At 38.2% G+C, this 19,910-nt stretch overlaps 1 protein-coding gene across 1 annotated transcript in view; it reads right to left on the bottom strand.

The window, feature by feature from the left end:
- The window catches only part of SCFD2 (sec1 family domain containing 2), a 394,218-nt gene that overhangs the window by 303,955 nt on the left and 70,353 nt on the right, over positions 1 to 19,910 (bottom strand). The window contains exon 4 of the mRNA XM_024746720.1: positions 18,174 to 18,349. Coding sequence (XP_024602488.1) covers positions 18,174 to 18,349 — 176 coding nt within the window. The remainder of the gene's footprint in view (positions 1 to 18,173; positions 18,350 to 19,910) is intronic.

Raw genomic sequence — 19,910 nt, 5'->3', positions numbered from 1 at the left:
GTGTGGAGAAAAGGGAACCCTCTTGCACTGTTGGTGGGAATGTAAATTGATACAGCCACTATGGAGAACAGGATGGAGGTTCCTTAAAAAACTAAAAATAGAATTACCATATGACCCAGCAATCCCACTACTAGGCACATACCCAGAGAAAACCATTATTCAAAAAGACACATGCAGCCCAGTGTTCATTGCAGCACTATTTACAATAGCCAGGTTTGAAGTAACCTAAATGCCCATCGACAGACGAATGGATAAAGAAGACGTGGTACATATATACAATGTAATATTACTCAGCCACAAAAAGGAACAAAACTGGGTAATTTGTAGAGATGTGGATGGATCTAGAGACTGTAATACAGAGTGAAGTAAGTCAGAAAGAGAAAAACAAATATCATATATTAACACATATATGTGGAACCCAGAAAAATGGTACAGATGAACTGGTTTGCAGGGCAGAAATAGAGACACAGATGCAGAGAACGTATGGACACCAAGGGGGGAAACTGGTGGGGGGCACGGGGGTGGTGGTGTGACGAACTGGGAGATTGGGATTGCCATATATACACTAATATGTATAAAATGGATAACTAATAAGAACCTCTGGTATAAAAAAATAAATAGGGCTGCCCTGGTGGTGCAGTGGTTGAGAGTCCGCCTGCCAATGCAGGGGACATGGGTTCGTGCCCCGGTCCGGGAAGATCCCACATGCCGTGGAGCGCGTAGGCCCGTGAGCCATGGCTGCTGAGCCTGCACGTCCAGAGCCTGTGCTCCACAACGGGAGAGGCCACAACAGTGAGAGGCCCGCGTACCACAAAAAAATTAATTAATTAATTTAATTAAATTCAAAAATTCAGAAAAAAAAAGAAATATCTCCATTTGGAGGTAATTTCACCCCTACAAAAGCAAAATACCTTTGCTTTTAAAATTTGATCTATCAGTGATTTGTGACCGCCTGGAGGGGTGGGATAGGGAGGGTGGGAGGGAGGGAGACGCAAGAGGGAAGAGATATGGGAACATATGTATATGTATAACTGATTCACTTTGTTATAAAGCAGAAACTAACACACCATTGTAAAGCAATTATACCCCAATAAAGATGTTAAAAAATGAAAAAAAAATTTTTTTTTTAATTTGATCTATATTTTCCTTTTCTTTCTCCATTCTTTTGTCATGTTAAGCAGGAATACACTGAATTAGTCCTTTTCACAATCAGTATATGCTTATTCATAAAGAGAATTTAAATCAGGTGGGTGCCGTTAGAAACTATTCTGGTAAGTTGAGTGCTGATGACTTATGCCTTGGTTATTGTATTTTATCATATTTAAATAGGCAGCTTTCTTCTTTTTCTTTTTTTTTTTTTTTAATTTTATTTATTTATTTTATTTTTGGCTGTGTTGGGTCTTCATTTCTGTGCGAGGGTTTTCTCTAGTTACGGCGAGTGGAGGCCACTCTTCATCGCGGTGTGCAGGCCTCTCACTGTCGTGGCCTCTCATGTTGCGGAGCACAAGCTCCAGACGCGCAGGCTCAATAGTTGTGGTGCACGGGCTCAGTTGCTCCGCGGCATGTGGGATCTTCCCAGACCAGGGCTCAAACCCGTGTCCCCTGCATTGGCAGGCAGATTCTCAACCACTGTGCCACCAGGGAAGCCCCAGCTTTCTTCTTAAGAGTTATATTTATGGGATTACTGGTAATGTATCTTTTTCTCTCATTTAGACTACAATTATAAAAAAAAAAATTCTATAGGAGCAAAAGAAAAAAATCCACCAAACAAAAGTTACTTTAAAAAAAGTTAACTGAAAATGTTACATATATTAAAGTTTCATGTAATTATCTTCCTTCTACTCCCCAAATACCATGATGTACTCTACTTGTATAAATGTTATAATGTTTTAACATTTTATGTTTTTCTACCAATACTTTAAGTTTAAAGTTAAAAAGTATGGGTATCAAGTATTTGACAAGATACAAGAAAAATTCTATATTTTTCAGTGAGAGTTAATAACCAGGATTACCAAACCCAAATTTTTCCAATTTCATTTCCTCATTTTTTTAAAAAGTATGAATCCAAAATGTTTCAAGGAAAGCAAACTTCAAACACTAATATATCAAACAAAACAGCAACACAAAACAACTCACTTAAAAAAAAAGACTATATCAGCTCTACATGGACTAAGTACAAAAAGGAATCTTTTGTCTGTTGTCAAACCACAATAGATTTTTTTTAAAAAATCACATGACTGGATAATAACAGAAATATCTCCATGTGGCAAGGTGGTAATCTATCAATTTTTAACACATTTTGCCCCTAGGAATAGGGTTTTTGGCAATTGTTTTGCATATTTGTTACTTTTTTTAAGAGCTCAAAATCAGGAGATTTAAAAAAAGTAAGAATAGTGTTCCTGCATACTGTGTTAGGGAAAATTCCTTAAAAACATACAGTACAACCAATATGTAATCACCCAGCTGTGGATTTTTTTCTGCATAGATATGAAATTACATCAATTACTCTAGAAGAAGTATTTCCATAATGTTTATAAAGTGACCCTGCAACAGTATCCTGCAAGTTATAAGCTAGCACTGCCCCTACTGCCTCCTAACACCGAGGAAAGAGGGTATAGAGGACTGCCCCATACAGCACCCCTCATGAAGGATGTCTGCTTTAGGATATTCAGATCATTCGACATTCATCACAGCAAGGGCCAACACATTCTAGAGAAAAAGGGACAGACTGGTCAGCTTCCATTCAGTACTCTTCCACTTCTGCTTTCAGTCCCTTCCCTTAGAAGCAAAGATGGGAGCAAAGACATTCAGTCAAGGTGCTCAGGTAAACCAGGTGTGGCCAAATCCTCACGGTGTCCCTCACCAGAAAGAAACTTGAGATCCTGAACAAATATTTCTCCTACTTTTGAGGACTGGCAGTGCTGCCTTCTCCCCACACCAAAAAAAAAAAAAAAACCCTCAATAAATAACTCATTCTAGGGACTTCCCTGGCGGTCCAATGGTTAAGACTTCACCTTCCAGTGCAGGGGGTACGGGTTTGATCTCTGGTCAGGGAGCTAAGATCCCACATGCCTTGCGGCCAAAACAACCAAAACACAAAACAGAAGCAATATTGTAACAAATTCTATAAAGTCTTTAAAAACAGTCCACATCAAAAAGAAATCTTTAAAAAAAAATAATAATTCATTCTATGTAGCTCTTCGAGAGTGGTAAAAAATAGAAAATTTTTTAGATTTCTCCACACTCAGGCCCAAGCCTACTGTCTAGTCTCACGTGCTCACTAATGTTAAGCGAGCCTCTAGCACCCTCGGAATCCTGTCACAAGTGAAGCCGTGGGGTCCTCAAGACATTCAGCCGGCCTTAGGCATAGCCTTCCTTCAGAGAGACCTGCCATTAGGTTACACCCAAGACATCCTGTGAATTGGCATAAGTAAGACTTGGTTTCTCCAAGACTAACTAACATTATAAAAACATCAATTAGATCGTGTTATTGCCTTTCATTCTTAAAAACCCAGATGTTTAAAAAAGGAAAAAAGAATCCCAGCAACCGTTGGGGTGGCCAGCATAGAACAAACAGCTAGAGGGAGTGGCTGGTATAGAAGATTCAGTCAGTGCAGGGAAGCACAAACCATTATTATTTCCCTTTTGGTCAAGCAAACCAGAATGGTTGTACCCTTCTTGTTTTTCACAAAACCAAGACCCACCCAGATGTGCCTTTGGCCACTGGCATAAGGTCTGGATTTGAAACTTTTTTGGTAGACCCACAAAACGCTAGAACCAAAATTGTTAGCCTTGAACTTACTTTGCTTGATTACTAGCTCTAGCTTCCAGCTGGAATAACACATGATATCATTGCTTCTAAGGCAAACCCAGTTTAAAAGCAATAGTTTACTTAGCCTATATATTTAACTCTCACTTTCTAATCAGACATTTGGCAGAAATTCACGTAACTCCAAAACCTGGCAATGTGCCCTCCCTGGGCAAAGGAACAAGAAGTTCATGTGTGTTTTTATTCTATTTTCCATTTGTCTTTCTCTTTTATTATTAAAAAACACAGTACCTTAATGTGATAGGAGAGAAAAACAACATTAAAATAAAATATTCTGCTGGAGAAAAGTGAAATCGAGATGCTATATCCTTATGGAGAAATGTGTAAGTTTCATAAGGTTTCAATAAAAGGCTTGCTGAGGAGCAAAACTCAAGATGGAATTCTAACCTGGAGGCCAAATTTATAGATATATCAATAACAAGCAAATTAGTAGAAAACATTAAAATGACCTCAATATTCACAGAGAAAGTTGTCAGCTCAAGTGCATATAAATTGAAATCTACATTCATGGGTTATGTAGACCCTACTGTGTTTTGAAAACTTTTTTATCCTAATGCCTGAGAACAATCATAAGTGGAGTATGAGAAGAAAGTGGCCAACAGTCATTTGACGCCTTGCCCCAGGACAAATAGTCTAGCAATACACAGCAGTAAAGGGCATGGCTTCAATATCAGACACGCGGGTTTTAACCAGACACATGTGGGTTTTAACCTGACACTTACTAGTGGTAGGACCATGGTAGGTCAAGTTCATAACTTGTCCAACCTCTGCTATACAGTCCTCAAGGCTAAATCAGCAGCTCAAGAAATTTATTTATAAAATACTATAAATGCAGTACTCAGGTACTCCGACCAGCCCGGGAAATCCTACTTGGTCCTGTATCCCCAAAATTAGCATAAATGGTACTAACGTACTGATATCTAATACACATTACAAAATAAACTATATGCACATCCAAGAAACCATATATGTTTGGGTTTTATAACTTCACTACCTGACAGGCAGCATGCATTCAAGAGATCGTTATTATGTGGAATGGAACAGAATATTTTCTTTTGGAGAAGGCATTTTAACTTTTTCCCTCCACCATTTGGAAGTGACACCTCTCTTGGCAAGAAACTAGAGGGCAGAGGCTTCCCTAGAGGAGAGAGAAAGTGATGAAGAGATGATTCATATTTGTGAGGACTAGAAAAGTTTATTCTATCTACAGATGAGACAGTGTCTCCCCAGGTGTTCTGAACTGTGGGGGAAAAAGGGGTAGAGTTAATACCTCAAAAGGGTATAATCACATGAGCCCCTGAAGAACCAACATATTAGGCTACTCAGATCTCTTTAATTCCAAATGTCCTTCATCTGGAACTTTTTCCCATAAATATCTGTGGAAAAATTTTTTAAACTCTAATAATTTAGTGTTGCATTAAAATAAGTTATATCTCCTACACTATTACCAAATATCCCAGAATCTAGTGATGTTTAAGAGTGCAAACATCAAGACAATCCATTATTTTGATAACTTCCCCCTGAGATCATAAATTATCAGAATTACAAGACTTACACTACAAACTTCTGTGATGAAAACTGCAGTAAAAGATGGCCATGTTAATTGGAATGTTTGGCTGCTATCACAGAGGCTCAAAATTATAGTGACTTAAACAAAATAGGAATATATTTGTCACTCACATAAAGACCAGGTCAGTGGTCCAGCGAACCAACTATCGTTCTTCCAGCCTTCCATTCAAATATCTTCAACACATAGCTTCCTCTCATAATTCAAGTCAGCTACTCCCATTCTTGCCATTCTGGCTGCAATTCAACACACAGAAAGGGGAAGAGGAAAGGCACATACCTCTCCTTTCAGTGCACACACAGCCTGAAGGTGGCCCACATCAGTCCTACTCACGTCTCACTCACCAGAACCTGGTCACATAGAGCTGCAAGGCTAACTGCGAAATCACTGTCCTTTTGGGTGACCATGTACTATGTAAAAAGGTGACACCAGGTGGTGAGAACATTAAGCCTCTGCCCTAAAGGCCATAAACAAGACATCCCTTTAGACTCACGTAAACTACTCAAATCTTTATCCATTTATTGCAAGCCAATCAATGGGAAGTAAACTCCATGTTTATAACAAACCTCTCAAATTCCCACAGGCAGGCAGTAAAGCCTGCTACTGTAAGTGTGAAAATGAAGATTCTGTATTCTGGGACATATTCGAATACCTGAATCAGGTCAACAAGGTCCCCAGTTTCAACTGTCTTATAATCTAGCAGAGGGAGACAATGACTATATAAACAAAATAACGTCAGAAAATGAAAAGCAAATATAAAACAAAGTGATGAGGAAAGCTATTCAGGGAAGGCTTCCCTGAGGAGATGGCATTTCAGTTTTGATCTGACCATCCATGAGAAGAACTGGAAAATAACATTCTAATAAGAGGGATTAACAATTGTTAAAGCCCCAAGTTTCCCTGTTTGTCAGAATCAAGTTGCTTTAGCTCTAGTTTTCTTTATTTAGGCCTGCTACACATGGGAGAGGAAGAAAGAATATGTGTGTGTGTGTGTGTGTGTGTGTGTGTGTGTGTCTGTGTGTGTGTGTGTCCAACCTCAGGAAGGGGAGATCTATAACACTACTACTGGAATTATTAATACTTAACAGATAGGAATAATGTGGAACACTCCAAAACCAGGAAGAAAGAGGCCCTAGGGCCATCGATAGAAAAAAGATGATAAACAAAGCAAATGGTTAGAGAAGTTGAAAGACAAGTATAGCCTTTGTATTCAAAAATTATTTTTTTTCACTTGTTCTAAATAGTGCTTCTGGGTGTATATATTTCTTAAATAAAGTTAACTAATTTCAGGTATATTGTTCTAACTAAATTTTAGTTCCAAATCAGAAATCAGCAGTTGTAAATAAAATGCCTTATTATACATTTTTAATCAAAATGAGTTATATACAAAACAGGTAAAAGAAATAAGCAAGTTTAATAATTAAATATTTGTACATTAGTATCATAAATTAGTATTATATTTTAAATATTACACAACTTATATTTCACTATAGGGACCCAAGTTAAGTCAACACATTCTTAAGCTACTGAGAATCCACTCATAAAAATCTTAACCTAAGACTTAATAGTGCCAGCCTAAGAGATCATCCCCAAAGCATGTATTCCTTGGTCCTAGGGCAGTTTAGGGGAAATTTCAGTATTACTTAAATTATCATGATGTATTCACAGCATAGTCTAATAGTCACAAAATTGCCTAAAAGAGAGACCACCTTCTTAACTTATGAAAGGTGCTCCAGTGAGATGAATATCCCAAGTGACAAATCTTTTATAATACTCACGGCCGGTGAAGACAATATGCCACTCAAATACCACTATTTTAACACAATGGCAAAAGAACAGTCAGGAAAATACTAAGTCAGACCCAAGATCTGGGGAAATTTTCATCCACTTCCTACTTTCAAAACCCCATTTCATTGACTGGAAGACACAACTGATTAGAACACACACCATTATTTTATGTACCCCAGCAAGAGAAAAAAATACTGCACTTAGAGTGAGAAATGCCATTGATTCCAAGATGCACCCCAGTTTCAGAAATGTGAAAATGTGAAAAAATGGATATTTTAGAATCAATAAGAAATGGTAGTATTCTTCAAGCCAAAGCTGCCCCTTTTCTTTTCAGAACGGAAAATGACTTTAACTATTTTCAGCTCAATCAAAAAGAAGTTTTCTTCTGTATTAGGTTCATTCCTACCTCTCTTTGTATACAACTGTTTAATACAAATGTCCAAAGAGGCAACTGATAAATCCCCATTTAACCTTTTCCCAAAAATATTGAAGACATTTCATTCAAAACAAGCTGCTGCCAGCTTGCTATAAAGAATAAGAAGGGTGGAGAAAGAACAGGCTGCCAGCCAATGAGGGCAGATTCTGATTCAGAAAGTGCTGAGCCCCGCAGTGCGCTCCACACGCAGGGCCCCTCCCAAGAGGAGAAAAGACAGAGTTCAGCCCATTCATTTGTCCCGAGCTTGCCAACCGGATAAAACACCCTCTCTGTAAGAGAGGAGGGAATAAAGGATCAGTGACAGACTAAGAGCGTGCCTAGGAAAACCTCTCTTGGTGGAAATCGGTGGCGGGCTGGGGGATGTTCTCCTCTGATAAATGGCCTTTGCAGTAAATTTGATGTAATACCGTGAAAACCACTGTGACATAGTAAGAAACATATATTTGGTCTCCGTCCCCAGTTCCTGGCACATAGCTCCTAAAACCCTTGTATTTTCCTGAGCAACAGGGTTGCTAGGAGCATCTTTTGTTCTAATATTTTGTCTTGGACCCTGATTCCTGGTACACAGAACTCCTAAATCCCTTGGAATTTCCTGGATGATAGGAGCATCTTTTGTTCTAATGAGGTGATTCTTGGTGGGTTCCTGGGTAGCTCCTGGATAGGGGCTGGTCACCAGAAAGACCAAGCTAAGAATAGAAGCTTGGACTTTCAGATTCACCCACCCTGCCCCATCCTCCAGGAATGGGAGAAGGGCTAGAGACTGAGTTAATAATTAATCATGTCTACGAGACGAAGCCTCCATAAAAATCCCTAAAGTATAGAGTTTAGAGAGCTTTGGGGCTGGTAAACATATCCATGTGCTGGGAGGGTGGGACACCCCAACTCCATGGGAACAGAAGCTCCTGCTCTTAGGACACTTTCAGACCTCACCCGAGTTCTAATAAGCTGAAACTTAAATAAATGTTTCAGGAAGGGTAAGCTGGGATGAAGTGAGAGAGGGCATGGACATATATACACTACCAAATGTAAAATAGATAGCTAGTGGGAAGCAGCCGCATAGCACAGGGAGACCAGCTCGGTGCTCTGTGACCACCTAGAGGGGTGGGATAGGGAGAGTGGGAGGGAGGGAGACACAAGAGGGAGGGGATATGAGGATATATGTATATGTATGGCTGATTCACTTTCTTATACAGCAGAAACTAACACAACATTGTAAAGCAATGATACTCCAATAAAGATGTTAAAAAAATAAAAAATAAAGTGTTGAAAAATAAATAAATAAAAATATAAATGTTTCCCTGAGTTTTGTGAGCCATTATGGCAAATTATGGAACCCAAAGAGGGGGTCGTGGGAACCCTGATTGATAGCAGGTTGGTCAGAAGTATGAGAGGCCCAGACTTGCAACTGATGTCTAAAGTGGGGGGCAGTCTTGTGGGACTTAGCCCATAACCTGCAGGGTCTGTGCTAACTCCATTTAGTTACTCATAACTGAATTACAGGATACCCAGTGGGTGTGACACCCAGTAGTGGGTTGGAGGATTGCTTGGTGTGGGAAAAACCCCTACATATTTGGTGTCGAAAGTGTTAAGAGTAGAGCATAAAGAAACAAGGGATTTTCTTTTAACATGCTCCACAATTTTCCTTCTCAGCAAAAATCCTATGAAAAATCTCTGTAACTGTAAACAACACTCAGGTCTGACTTTAGGGATCACCTTTTTTTGCCTCTTCCCTCACTCTTCATCCAAATAATATCACCAGCACTTTTGCAAGTGACAAATCAGGACCTCCCAGGGTGTTGGTGAAGTCAGGAACAGACCTAAAATGAGCCATTACATTTCCAAGCCTAGCCGTCTGGCTTGGGACCTAACAGAAGCTCTAGAGGACTGAGAAGGTAAAACCCACCAATTTGCTATAGGACAAGCAGACATACTGTCATTTAGTTTAGTTAAACTTGATCTGTACAGAAGAGCTACTCTGAAGTTTAGTATCTCATAAAGAAAACGAAATCTACCTATTAAAAACTGCTTTGGCAACTGATAAAATGCTGTGCCGACTTTTCATTGCAAAGACAGATAACATTTAAAACTAAAGCAACATTTACCTGGAAAATCGTGAGTGGCTCTATAAATCATTTATATTTTATTTAAACGTCATTTTCCAGACTTCCCTGGTGGCACAGTGGTTAAGAATCCGCCTGCCAATGCAGGGGACACGGGTTTGAGCTCTGGTCCAGGAAGATCCCACATGCCACGGAGTAACTAAGCCTGTGCAACACAACTACTGAGCCTGCGCTCTATAGCCCGCGGGCCACAACTACTGAAGCCTGCGCACTCTAGGGCCTGTGTGCCGCAACTACTGAGCCCACGTGCTGCAACTACTGAAATCCGCATGGCTAGAGCCTGTGCTCTGCAACAAGCAAAGCCACCACAATGAGACGCCAGTGCACCGCAATGACAAGGAGCCCCTGCTTGCCACAACTAGAGAAAGCCTGCTCATAGCAACAAAGACTCAATGCAGCAAAAAAAACTTTTTTTTAATTTAAAAAGTCATTTTCCAAGTTGGATTTTTTTATTTAGAAATGTAAATTCTACCTAAAAAAAAACTGGAGATAGATACTACATATATATTTATAAAGTATGTTTTTTAGAAAGTATAAACACAGTTGCTTCCTCTACTACATAGTTTGCTATCGTTTTATAACCACCAATAAATTATTGTCAATAAAAGTTTTTCTTTGAAACAATTAGCATAAAAACGTCAGATATACAATGTAGAAACAATGAGATTTAAATCTGGATTTAAGAAAAATACTGTTAAACATCATCAAATAGTAAGTAAAAAAAGACAGTAACAGTTTTCTACGTAACAGTCTCATTCTTCCTCAGTAAATTTTAATTTAGAAAAACAAAATCTAGTTGAGAATATATTAAAACTATTACTTGCATAAAGTAAATTGGCATTTGCAATATTTTTGGCTCAGCTAAAAGAATAATGACTACTATTTATTGAGCATTTACTAGATGTCAAGCACTGTACTTAGTGATATACATATGTAATCTCATCCAATCCTGACAATAACACTATGATGTAGGCACTTTATTCCCATTTAGATGAGGAAGCTAAATCAAACTTTCTTTTTTTTATATAGTAATAAAAAAAGAATTCTTCAAAGGCTACCACAAAATTAAGTAAATCCGTACTTTGATTAAAAGAAAAGCAGGGCTTCCCTGGTGGCGCAGTGGTTGAGAGTCCGCCTGCCGATGCAGGGGACACGGGTTCATGCCCCGGTCTGGGAAGATCAGACATGCCGCAGAGTGGCTGGGCCCGTGAGCCATGGCCGCTGAGCCTGCGCGTCCGGAGCCTCTGCTCCGCAACAGGAGAGGCCACAACAGTGAGAGGCCCGCGTTCCACAAAAAAAAAAAGAAAAGCTACTTTTACAACTGAATACATTCATTAATAGAATCATAGATGCAGCCACGTTCAGGTTCAACTTCGTTTCTACATTTTTTAACTTGAAATAGAAACAGAATTACTTGTTAATTAGCACATATGTGCTGAATGCCTAAAACACAGACTGTGATATTGGACCTTGATGAAAATGGAGAGAAAAAGGAATTGAGAAGATGCTTTATCCCCTTTGGTTTTTAAAAACATTCACTGCAAATAATTATTAGATTTTTCCCAATAATAATCCAAAAAGTTTATCTTTTCAGCACACAGTATTATCTTTCTGTCATATTCCAGGGCCTGAGTCAAACATAAGTCTTATGGATAGTACCCAGATCTCTTGCTGACTAGTCATTAAATCGCCAGAACCACTGAGCCAGGAGATGGCAGTGAGTAGAAGGAGTGCAGTAACCTGTGTTTAATTATACATTTCCAAGACCAATTTCTTTTTCTTTACCAAGGTTGTCTACAGGGTTACTTAGGCCATGAAGTCAACACTGAGGTTCAGTGACGGAGGCTGGGGAGAGAGTGGTGGAAATGAGTCTCCAAAGAAATACACAGATCTCAGCGCTGGCTGAGATTTGCATTAGGTGGCTCTCAAGCCCATAGGAAAAATCTAGACATTGTCTTCACGCTCCAAATAAACTCAGATGCTCTACTTTCATACCGAAGTCTGTAAATAGGGCAACTCAGCATATATTATGACTCATTACAATAATGGATGAGTGTATACTAGATAAAATAAGCCTGTTCATAAACAAAGAGCAATTGCTATGGCTGGTGTATAAGTTCGCCTGTGCGAAAACACTAACTTATAAGGACCCAGAAATGACTGAGAACACAGTGCTGGTCAGGGTAATGTGCAATTATGATAAAAGTGAGGTTTTAGCATTTTAAATGTTACTTCTTTTTCCCTGTCTTTTTATTCCTTCTCCACTTGCTGAGAGAAGCACACCAAGTACCGTGGTCACATCTGAGGCAGTCTAACATGGAAAAGGATTCCAAAAATTAAATATAAGATGCCATAGAATTAATACTGTGTCATGTTTCTTCAGAAATCTCTGGTGAGTTGAAGGATTATCATTCTTGGGAGAAAACTGCTGTGCATTGTTTTGAAACACTCTTGTTAGATTTTGCTGCTAGAGATTCACCTTGCAGGGTGTCAGTGGTGGGCAGGAGTGAAGAGGTTATCCTGGTGGCAGGGCAGGAGGAGGGAGGGAGGTTGTAGCAGTGGCCTAGAGCAGGTTGCCAGAGCCCAAGGGAGTGCATGGCGGGAAGCAGGGGCATCCCAGTGCAGGGTGTCAGCATCAAAAGAGGGTGAGGAGGGCATCTTCGCATAGTGGGTGGCAGAGCTAAGCAGGGGTTGTTGGAACCCAAAGTGGCAGAAAAGAACCTCACAGAGGCTGGCGGCAGTGAAGACCCAGTGCAGGGTTTCAGAACCTGAGCAAGATGAGGGGTGTGTCTAAATGGCGACCAAAGCCCCTGTGAGATGAGGAGGGAATCTCTGTGGGGGAGTGGGGTGGGCAGAGAAGGGAGGGGAATGAAGCAGCAGCCCCACACAGGTTGTCAGAACCAAAGGAGGTGAGACAGGCATCCATGGGGAGGTTGGAGGACAGCAATCTCCCAAGATAGAGTGTCAGAGCCTGAGCAGGGAGGTGAGAACATGCAAACAGGGGAGTGGCAATGGCAATATTCTGGCATGGGATGTTCAAGCCTACAGAGGGAAAAGGGCATCTGTGCCATGGGAGCAGCAGCGGGGCTTGATGTGGGGTCCTGGAGACTGAGGGGTGAGGAGGGCACCCATACAAGAGGTGGAGGCCAGGAAGCACAGCACGAGAGGTCAGAGCCTGAGTGAGATGGAAAGGGCATTCATGTGGAGAGGTTTCTATAGGGGCACCTTTGTGTGAAGTAAAAGAGAACATCCTTGTGGGCCTGGCCATAGCCTGGAGCAGGAAGACAAGCCCAGGTGAGGTGAAGAAGGCACCTGTGAGAGGGGCAGCAGTGCTAATGGAGACTGGTTACCTACAGAAGGGATTTATAGATAAGGAAAGGGAGAAAACTAGAATGAGCCCTGTGGTATTACATTAGAATTGTGACCTGGTTTTTAATAAGTAGATATAGATATAGGTGATATAGATAGATATAGTTACAGAAAAAATATAAGGAATAATTGATAAATCCACAATCATAGTGGGAAACTTGAAAACACTTCTGTCAGAAGCTAGTAAGTAAGGAGATAAAGAATTTTTTTAAAATGTATCTTGAATCATTTATATTTATTTGAATTATTTATATTATAATAATATATATTTTAATATATTATATATGATTACTGTAAGCTAAGGGACATTTATGGAACGTTACATAAAACAATTAGAGAATAAACATTCTTTTTGAGTATAATACGTGGACCATTTAGAGAAATGAATCACATACAAAGGAAGTCACATAAATAAGGAGATTATATCATTCAAAACACATTCTCTGACCACAATATAATAATCAAGTAAAAGTAAGTTTTTTTAAAAGACCTCATATAGGGCTTCCCTGGTGGCGCAGTGGTTGAGAGTCCGCCTGCCAATGCAGAGGACGTGGGTTCGTGCCCCGGTCCAGGAAGATCCCACATGACGCAGAGCAGCTGGGCCCGTGAGCCATGGCCACTGAGCCTGCGCATCCGGAGCGTATGCTCCGCAATGGGAGAGGCCATAACAGTGAGAAGCCCGTGTAAAGCAAAAAAAAAAAAAAAACACAGACCTCATATATTTATAAGCTTAAAAAATGTCATGCAATCTAAATAATAAATAAATCAAAGGGAAAATCATAATAGAAATTGTGAAATATTTAGAATTGAATAACAACAAAGACAGTCAAACTTTTGGACTAAGGTACAGCAGTATTTAGAGGGAAATTCATAATCTTAAATACATTCTTTGAAAATAGGAAGTTAAAAAAAGAACAACAGAGTAAAACCAAAGAATACAGAAGAAAGGAAATAAGATAAAAACAGAAATTAATGAAAAATAAAACAGAGCACAAATGAGTATATCAAAATAAAAAACTAAAGCTGATTCTTTGGAATGACTAATAAAATTCTGCTAATATGAACCAAAATCAAAAGGAGAGTTAATTTTGCAATAAAAATACCAGGTATTGAAAAAAGGAATTACAACTATATGTTCAAAAGAGATTTAAAAATTTTAAGAGAATTCTATAAATAAATTTATGCCAATTTGAAAATATAGATGAATGGATTTAAACAAATATAAACTACCAAGATAATCTCAAGAAAAAACAGAGAATTAAATAGATCTATAAACACTTAAGTAATCAAATTGGAAGTACAAATCTAAGTCTAACAACAACACAGCAGGTCCACATGATTCTAAATTTAGGCATATTTTACTTTTAAGCAACTGAAAATTCCTTTCTTATACAAATAGCTCCAAAGAATACAAAAAATGAAACTCACTCTGATTTTACCTAACTACTGTAAGCTTTGTTGCGAAACTGGACAACATCAGCACAATGAAGAAAAATTATAAGGTAATCTCACCTACAAGCATAAATGCAAATGCGTAAATAAAATATTAGTAAACTAAATCTAGCAGTGTGTGTGTGTGTGTGTGTGTGTGTGTGTGTGTGTGTGTGTGTGTAGGATCAAGTTAAACTTATCCCAGGAATGCAGTAATGATTATTTAAAAAACTATAAATACAATTCACCACATTAACAGATTATGGGAGAAAAACCATATATATATATTCATCTAAAAAATTTCAGAATCTGTATTAAGTGAAATTCAACACTCAGGCAGGATAAAAACAGCAATAACAACAACAACAATTCTGCAAAATAAGATTAAGAAGGAACTTCCCTAGCCTGATTAAAAATAAAACAAAACATAGTATTTAATGGTAAAATTTTAGAACATTGTGCTTAAAGTCAGGAATAAGATGAAAATGCCTATTTTCATTGCCTCTGTTGAGTAGGGTTCTAGTATGCCTGGTCAGTGCACTAAAAAAGAAAGTGGTATGAAATGTGGAAAGGAAGTAACAAAACAGCCATTATTCGCAGATAATATTATTGCCTGCAGAGGAAATACAGGACAACCAATGAATCACAACAAGAAATAGGAAAACAAATATTAATACGAAATGCAAGGTTGTTGGACAAGTGATCACCAGTCAAAAGTCAAGCCAAGAGTATTCCAATACACCAGCAATGAGCAATTAGAAAATTCAATTTACAACTGGTATTAAAATCATTAAAATACCCATTAAAAATCTAGTAAGTTTCTTTTATAGAGAAAGGCATAAAACTGGACATGTTAATTTTAACACTGTGGTATTAATTCTGTGATGGATAAACTGACCACTGAAACAGACTAGAAAGTGAGATACAAACCTATTTTTATATGAGATCTTAGTGTATCATGTATCATTGAGAAATGGATGAGTATCTTTTGGTTCCAAATAACAGAAAACCAACTAAAATGGCTTAAACAATGAGAAGAATCATCATCTCACAGAACAAGATATTCTGAGGTAAGACTCAAAGTCATCTTTAAGGATTTAGGTTCTGTTTATCTTTTTCAGGATCTCAGCGAGCTCCCTTCATTATTACAAGATACTCAAAGTGTCACAAACATATATCAAGAAAAAGGAGCTTGTTTCTTCATTATGTATTTTTCTACACGGGCAAAAGAAAATTTTTCTTAGAAGCACCTCCAGCAAACTTCACTTTGCCTCTCTTAGGCTAGAACTGCTAAACCAATCATTAGGTGAGGAGATGAGAATATTAACATAGTCTGAGACCAATCAGGATTTGCCTGAATCATGTGAGAAAAGAGTAGACACTGGAACAAAACTGGTATTCTGCCAACATGAGAAAGAGGGAAAGGACTGTTAGGTAAGTAATCTACAGCACAATGGAATATTTCATAAATGGTGTGGGGAGAATAGGCTATCCATAGGGAAGAAAAGAAAATGAGATCCCAATAATATAAACAAAGATAAATTCCAGGTGGATTAAAAATTCAAATGTCAGGGAGGGTGGGAGGGAGATGCAAGAGGGAGGAGATATAGGGATATATGTATATGTATGGCTGATTCACTTTATTATAAGCAGAAACTAACACACCATTGTAAAGCAATTATACTCCAATAAAGATGTTAAATAAATAAATAAAAATTCAAATGTCAAAAACAAAAATTAACTTTTAGTGGAAAATACTGAACAATATATTTAGAAATTAGGGGTACAAAAAGATTTCTAATATAAAACATAAATAAGAATAAACTATAAAAGATAATATTCATTAACTAGAGTACATCAAATGCAAAAATTTTGTACAACAAAACATATAGGAATTAAATTTAAAATCCAAACCACAGTCTGGGAGAAGTATTTGCATGACATAAAAGTTTTTTCTGTTACCTAAATAGATAAATAAGTATAAAAATGAGCAATTGATAGAAGAGGAAAACTGAATAGCTAATAAATAATACAGAAGGTGCTCAGCCTCGTCAGTAGCCAGAGAAATGCAAATTTATACAAAGATAGTATTGACCCATTATAAAAAAATGTTTAAATTTGATAATACTGAGTGCTAGACACTATGCTGGGAAACAAACTGTCATCCAGTCCTAGCAGAAGGGTCAACTAGTTCAACGTCTTTGATGATCAGTTTGGTGATATTTAGTAAACTCAACAATATGCATGGTCAACAAAATAACAATCCTCTCCAAGGTATATGCCCTAGAGACACTCTCTCACATGTGGACCAGAAGACAAGTTCCAGGATATTCATCTCATTCTTTCAAACCACACACACACACACACAAATATGGAACAGTCTAATTATACATCAATATGGGTTCCATAAATTGAATATTTATACAATTAAATCTATACATGTCAATTTGGATTATCTTAAAACAGAAGGCTGAGAGGGAAGAGCAGGTTGTTTAGGGATACTTATAATGTGATATCACTTACATAAAAAGTAAAACCCGTAGCATAATACTCTGTATTATTCATGGAAAAATAAATATTTAATAAACATATAGAAACAAGGAATCAAGCTTGTGATTACCTCTGGGAAAGGAAAAAGGAGAATCAGAGCAGAAAAAGGGTATAGTATCAGAGATGCTTCAACTTTATGTCTAGTTTTATTTCTTTAATGAAAAAGGATATAAAGTAAACATAAAAAACTAGTAAATTATATTGAATCTATGTGTAAGGTACATAAATATTTGTCATATTATTTTATGTGTTTGAAATACTATATAATTTTTTTAAATACATCTTCTTAAAAGTTTCCCATATATTTTATCAATAGTGAAAAGGTCCTACTCCACATACATCTCTCTTCATGAAAATTACAAATGAGGACTTCCCTGGTGGTCCAGGGGTTACGACTCCACCCTCCCAATGCAGGGGGCCCCGGTTCGATCCCTGGTCAGGAAACTAGATCCCACATGCCGCAACTAAGATCCCGCATGCTGCAACTAAAAAAAGATCCCGCACGACACAACTAAAGATCCCGCATGTGGCAAGGAAGATCCCATGTGCCACAACTAAGTCCCAGAGCATCCAAATAAATAAATAAATAAATAAGCTAATACTTTAAAAAAAAAAGAAAATTACAAATGGAGTTTGCCTCCCTTTCGTCTATTATAAGCATCATTTTAAGCCACATGCTATATGTTGTTTAAGGATTAGAAAGTAGTGTCAGAAGAAATGTAAACAGTAGCAATATTCTACAGGAAAAGTAGCAAGGATTAAATAAAGATGCCATGAAGATCAAGAAAGGCCCAAATGGCATAAAACTGAAAAGAGATCTTCGAACTTTAGTCAAATACTCAAAAAACATTCTAAAGTATTGAATGAGAAGCCAAAGACGTTACTGTCAAAAAAAAAAAAAAAAGTAGATACAGAAAAAAACTGCTACTTGAATTTTAAATTGGGGGCACTTAAGAAAATATGATATAGGGCATATGTCAACAATATGATTTATTGCTAAGATTATAATAAATATCAAAGTTTTTCCCTGGAATTAAAAACTTTAAATTATTAATATCCCAAGAAGCTCCCAGAGCAACATACCTGGAGAAGGAGTCTTTCAAAAGCCAGAAAGTTGTCCCACTTGGCAGTCTGCGGGTGTTTCAGAGTTTGAACAGTGGCCAGCCCAAGCTGTAGGAGCCCACAGTGATTCCCTAGAGCTTTGAGGTTGTTCTTGAAGAGATGAATATAGGACGTGAGCTGTCCTGGAGTGACTCTCCCTGGAAAAACATACAATTTATCAGTGTACCCTCTTCTGGGAGTGGTAAAAATAATGAAGAGAATGCCATTAATAATACTACTGCAGGGCTTCCCTGGTGGCCCAGTGGTTAAGAATCCACCTGCCAATGCAGGGGACACGGGTTCAATCCCTGGTCTGGGAAGATCCCACATGCCGCAGAGCAACTGAGCCCGTGCACCACAACTACCGAGCCTGTGCTCTAGAGCCCGCGAGCCACAACTACTGAAGCCCGCATGCCTAGAGCCCATGCTCCACTACAAGATAAGCCACCGCAATGAGAAGCCCACGCACTGCAACGAAGAGCAGTCCCCGCTCACCACAACTAGAGAAAGCTTGCGCGCAGCAACAAAGACCCAACGCAGCCAAAAATAAATAGATAAATAAATAAATAAAATAAAAAATACTATTGCCTTACATCAGCACAAAACTTCAGAGTAAACTGCAAGCTTGCCTAAGCTACTGTGACTCTTAAAACATGGTGACAACAGCAAAGTTGAAACTATTAACTGCGTTTTGCAAGCAAGAAAACACGTTAAGTGATCTTGCCAAAGCCATATTGCTAGTAGAATTCATTTCATAATTCTGAAATACCCCATAAATAAGTTATCAAATAAAGTCATACGAATAAATATTTCTTGAACTCAACATGGAGTACCCCTCCAAGACAAATGATATAGCCATCTAAGAGGCAAAAAAGCAAGGTTTCTAATTGTGTGCGTATGTCTATAAAGGAGAAATCTGTTATGACTATAGCTAAAACTTTATCACTGATATCCGTGGGTTCCTGACAATATTCATGAGCATAAAAGCTAGCTGTTTATGGAACAAAAATGTATGGAGAACTAGAGTGGCAAAAACCCTGGAAGATGAGATATCAGAAGAAATGGTTTGGTATGGGTGACACAGTACATTTACTACGATGGTCACCTCTATCTAGAAGGAGACCCCCACTTCACAGAAGACTGGAGTACCAAAAACAAACAACAAACAAAAACAAACAAACAAAAACAAACAAAAAACCACCTGTTGAAGATTCACTCTTTCAGAGCTTCTAAGTCCAACTTTTGCCTATAGCAGTCCTTCCATTTAGTCGCTTCCCACTCTAATACGTCAAATTTCACTCCTGCCATTCATCAATGCTATGGACGGAACTCCTGAACACCACAGATTCTCCTCATTGGGCAAGAAGATGGCAATGGGGCCAAACATAGATGCAAGTCAAGTAATTCTTTCCTTTACATCTTACCTACACCCTGTTTGTGGTTTACTCTCTGATGCCTGAAATCCCAGTTTGTTTGTTATGTCTAGTTTGTTAATATTTGGCAATGAGACCACCTGTATTTATTTAGCACTTTATCGTTTACACAGTGCAAGTATGTCCTCTTGATTTTCACAGCAACTCTACGGAGTAGCAAATAAGTGAGAGTTCAGTGTCTTACATGGTGCTAAATGGCATCTGTCAATTAATGGTTTTGCTACAGACTATAATACACAAAAAATAAAGACCTTAAAAAAAAAATAAATAAAGACCTTGTTTCAAG

This window comes from Neophocaena asiaeorientalis, unplaced genomic scaffold (genome assembly GCF_003031525.2).
Source record: "Neophocaena asiaeorientalis asiaeorientalis breed wild unplaced genomic scaffold, Neophocaena_asiaeorientalis_V1.1 scaffold19, whole genome shotgun sequence".
In the NCBI taxonomy this organism is placed as follows: Eukaryota; Metazoa; Chordata; class Mammalia; order Artiodactyla; family Phocoenidae; genus Neophocaena; species Neophocaena asiaeorientalis.
This window is presented reverse-complemented; position numbering and strand designations above follow the sequence as displayed.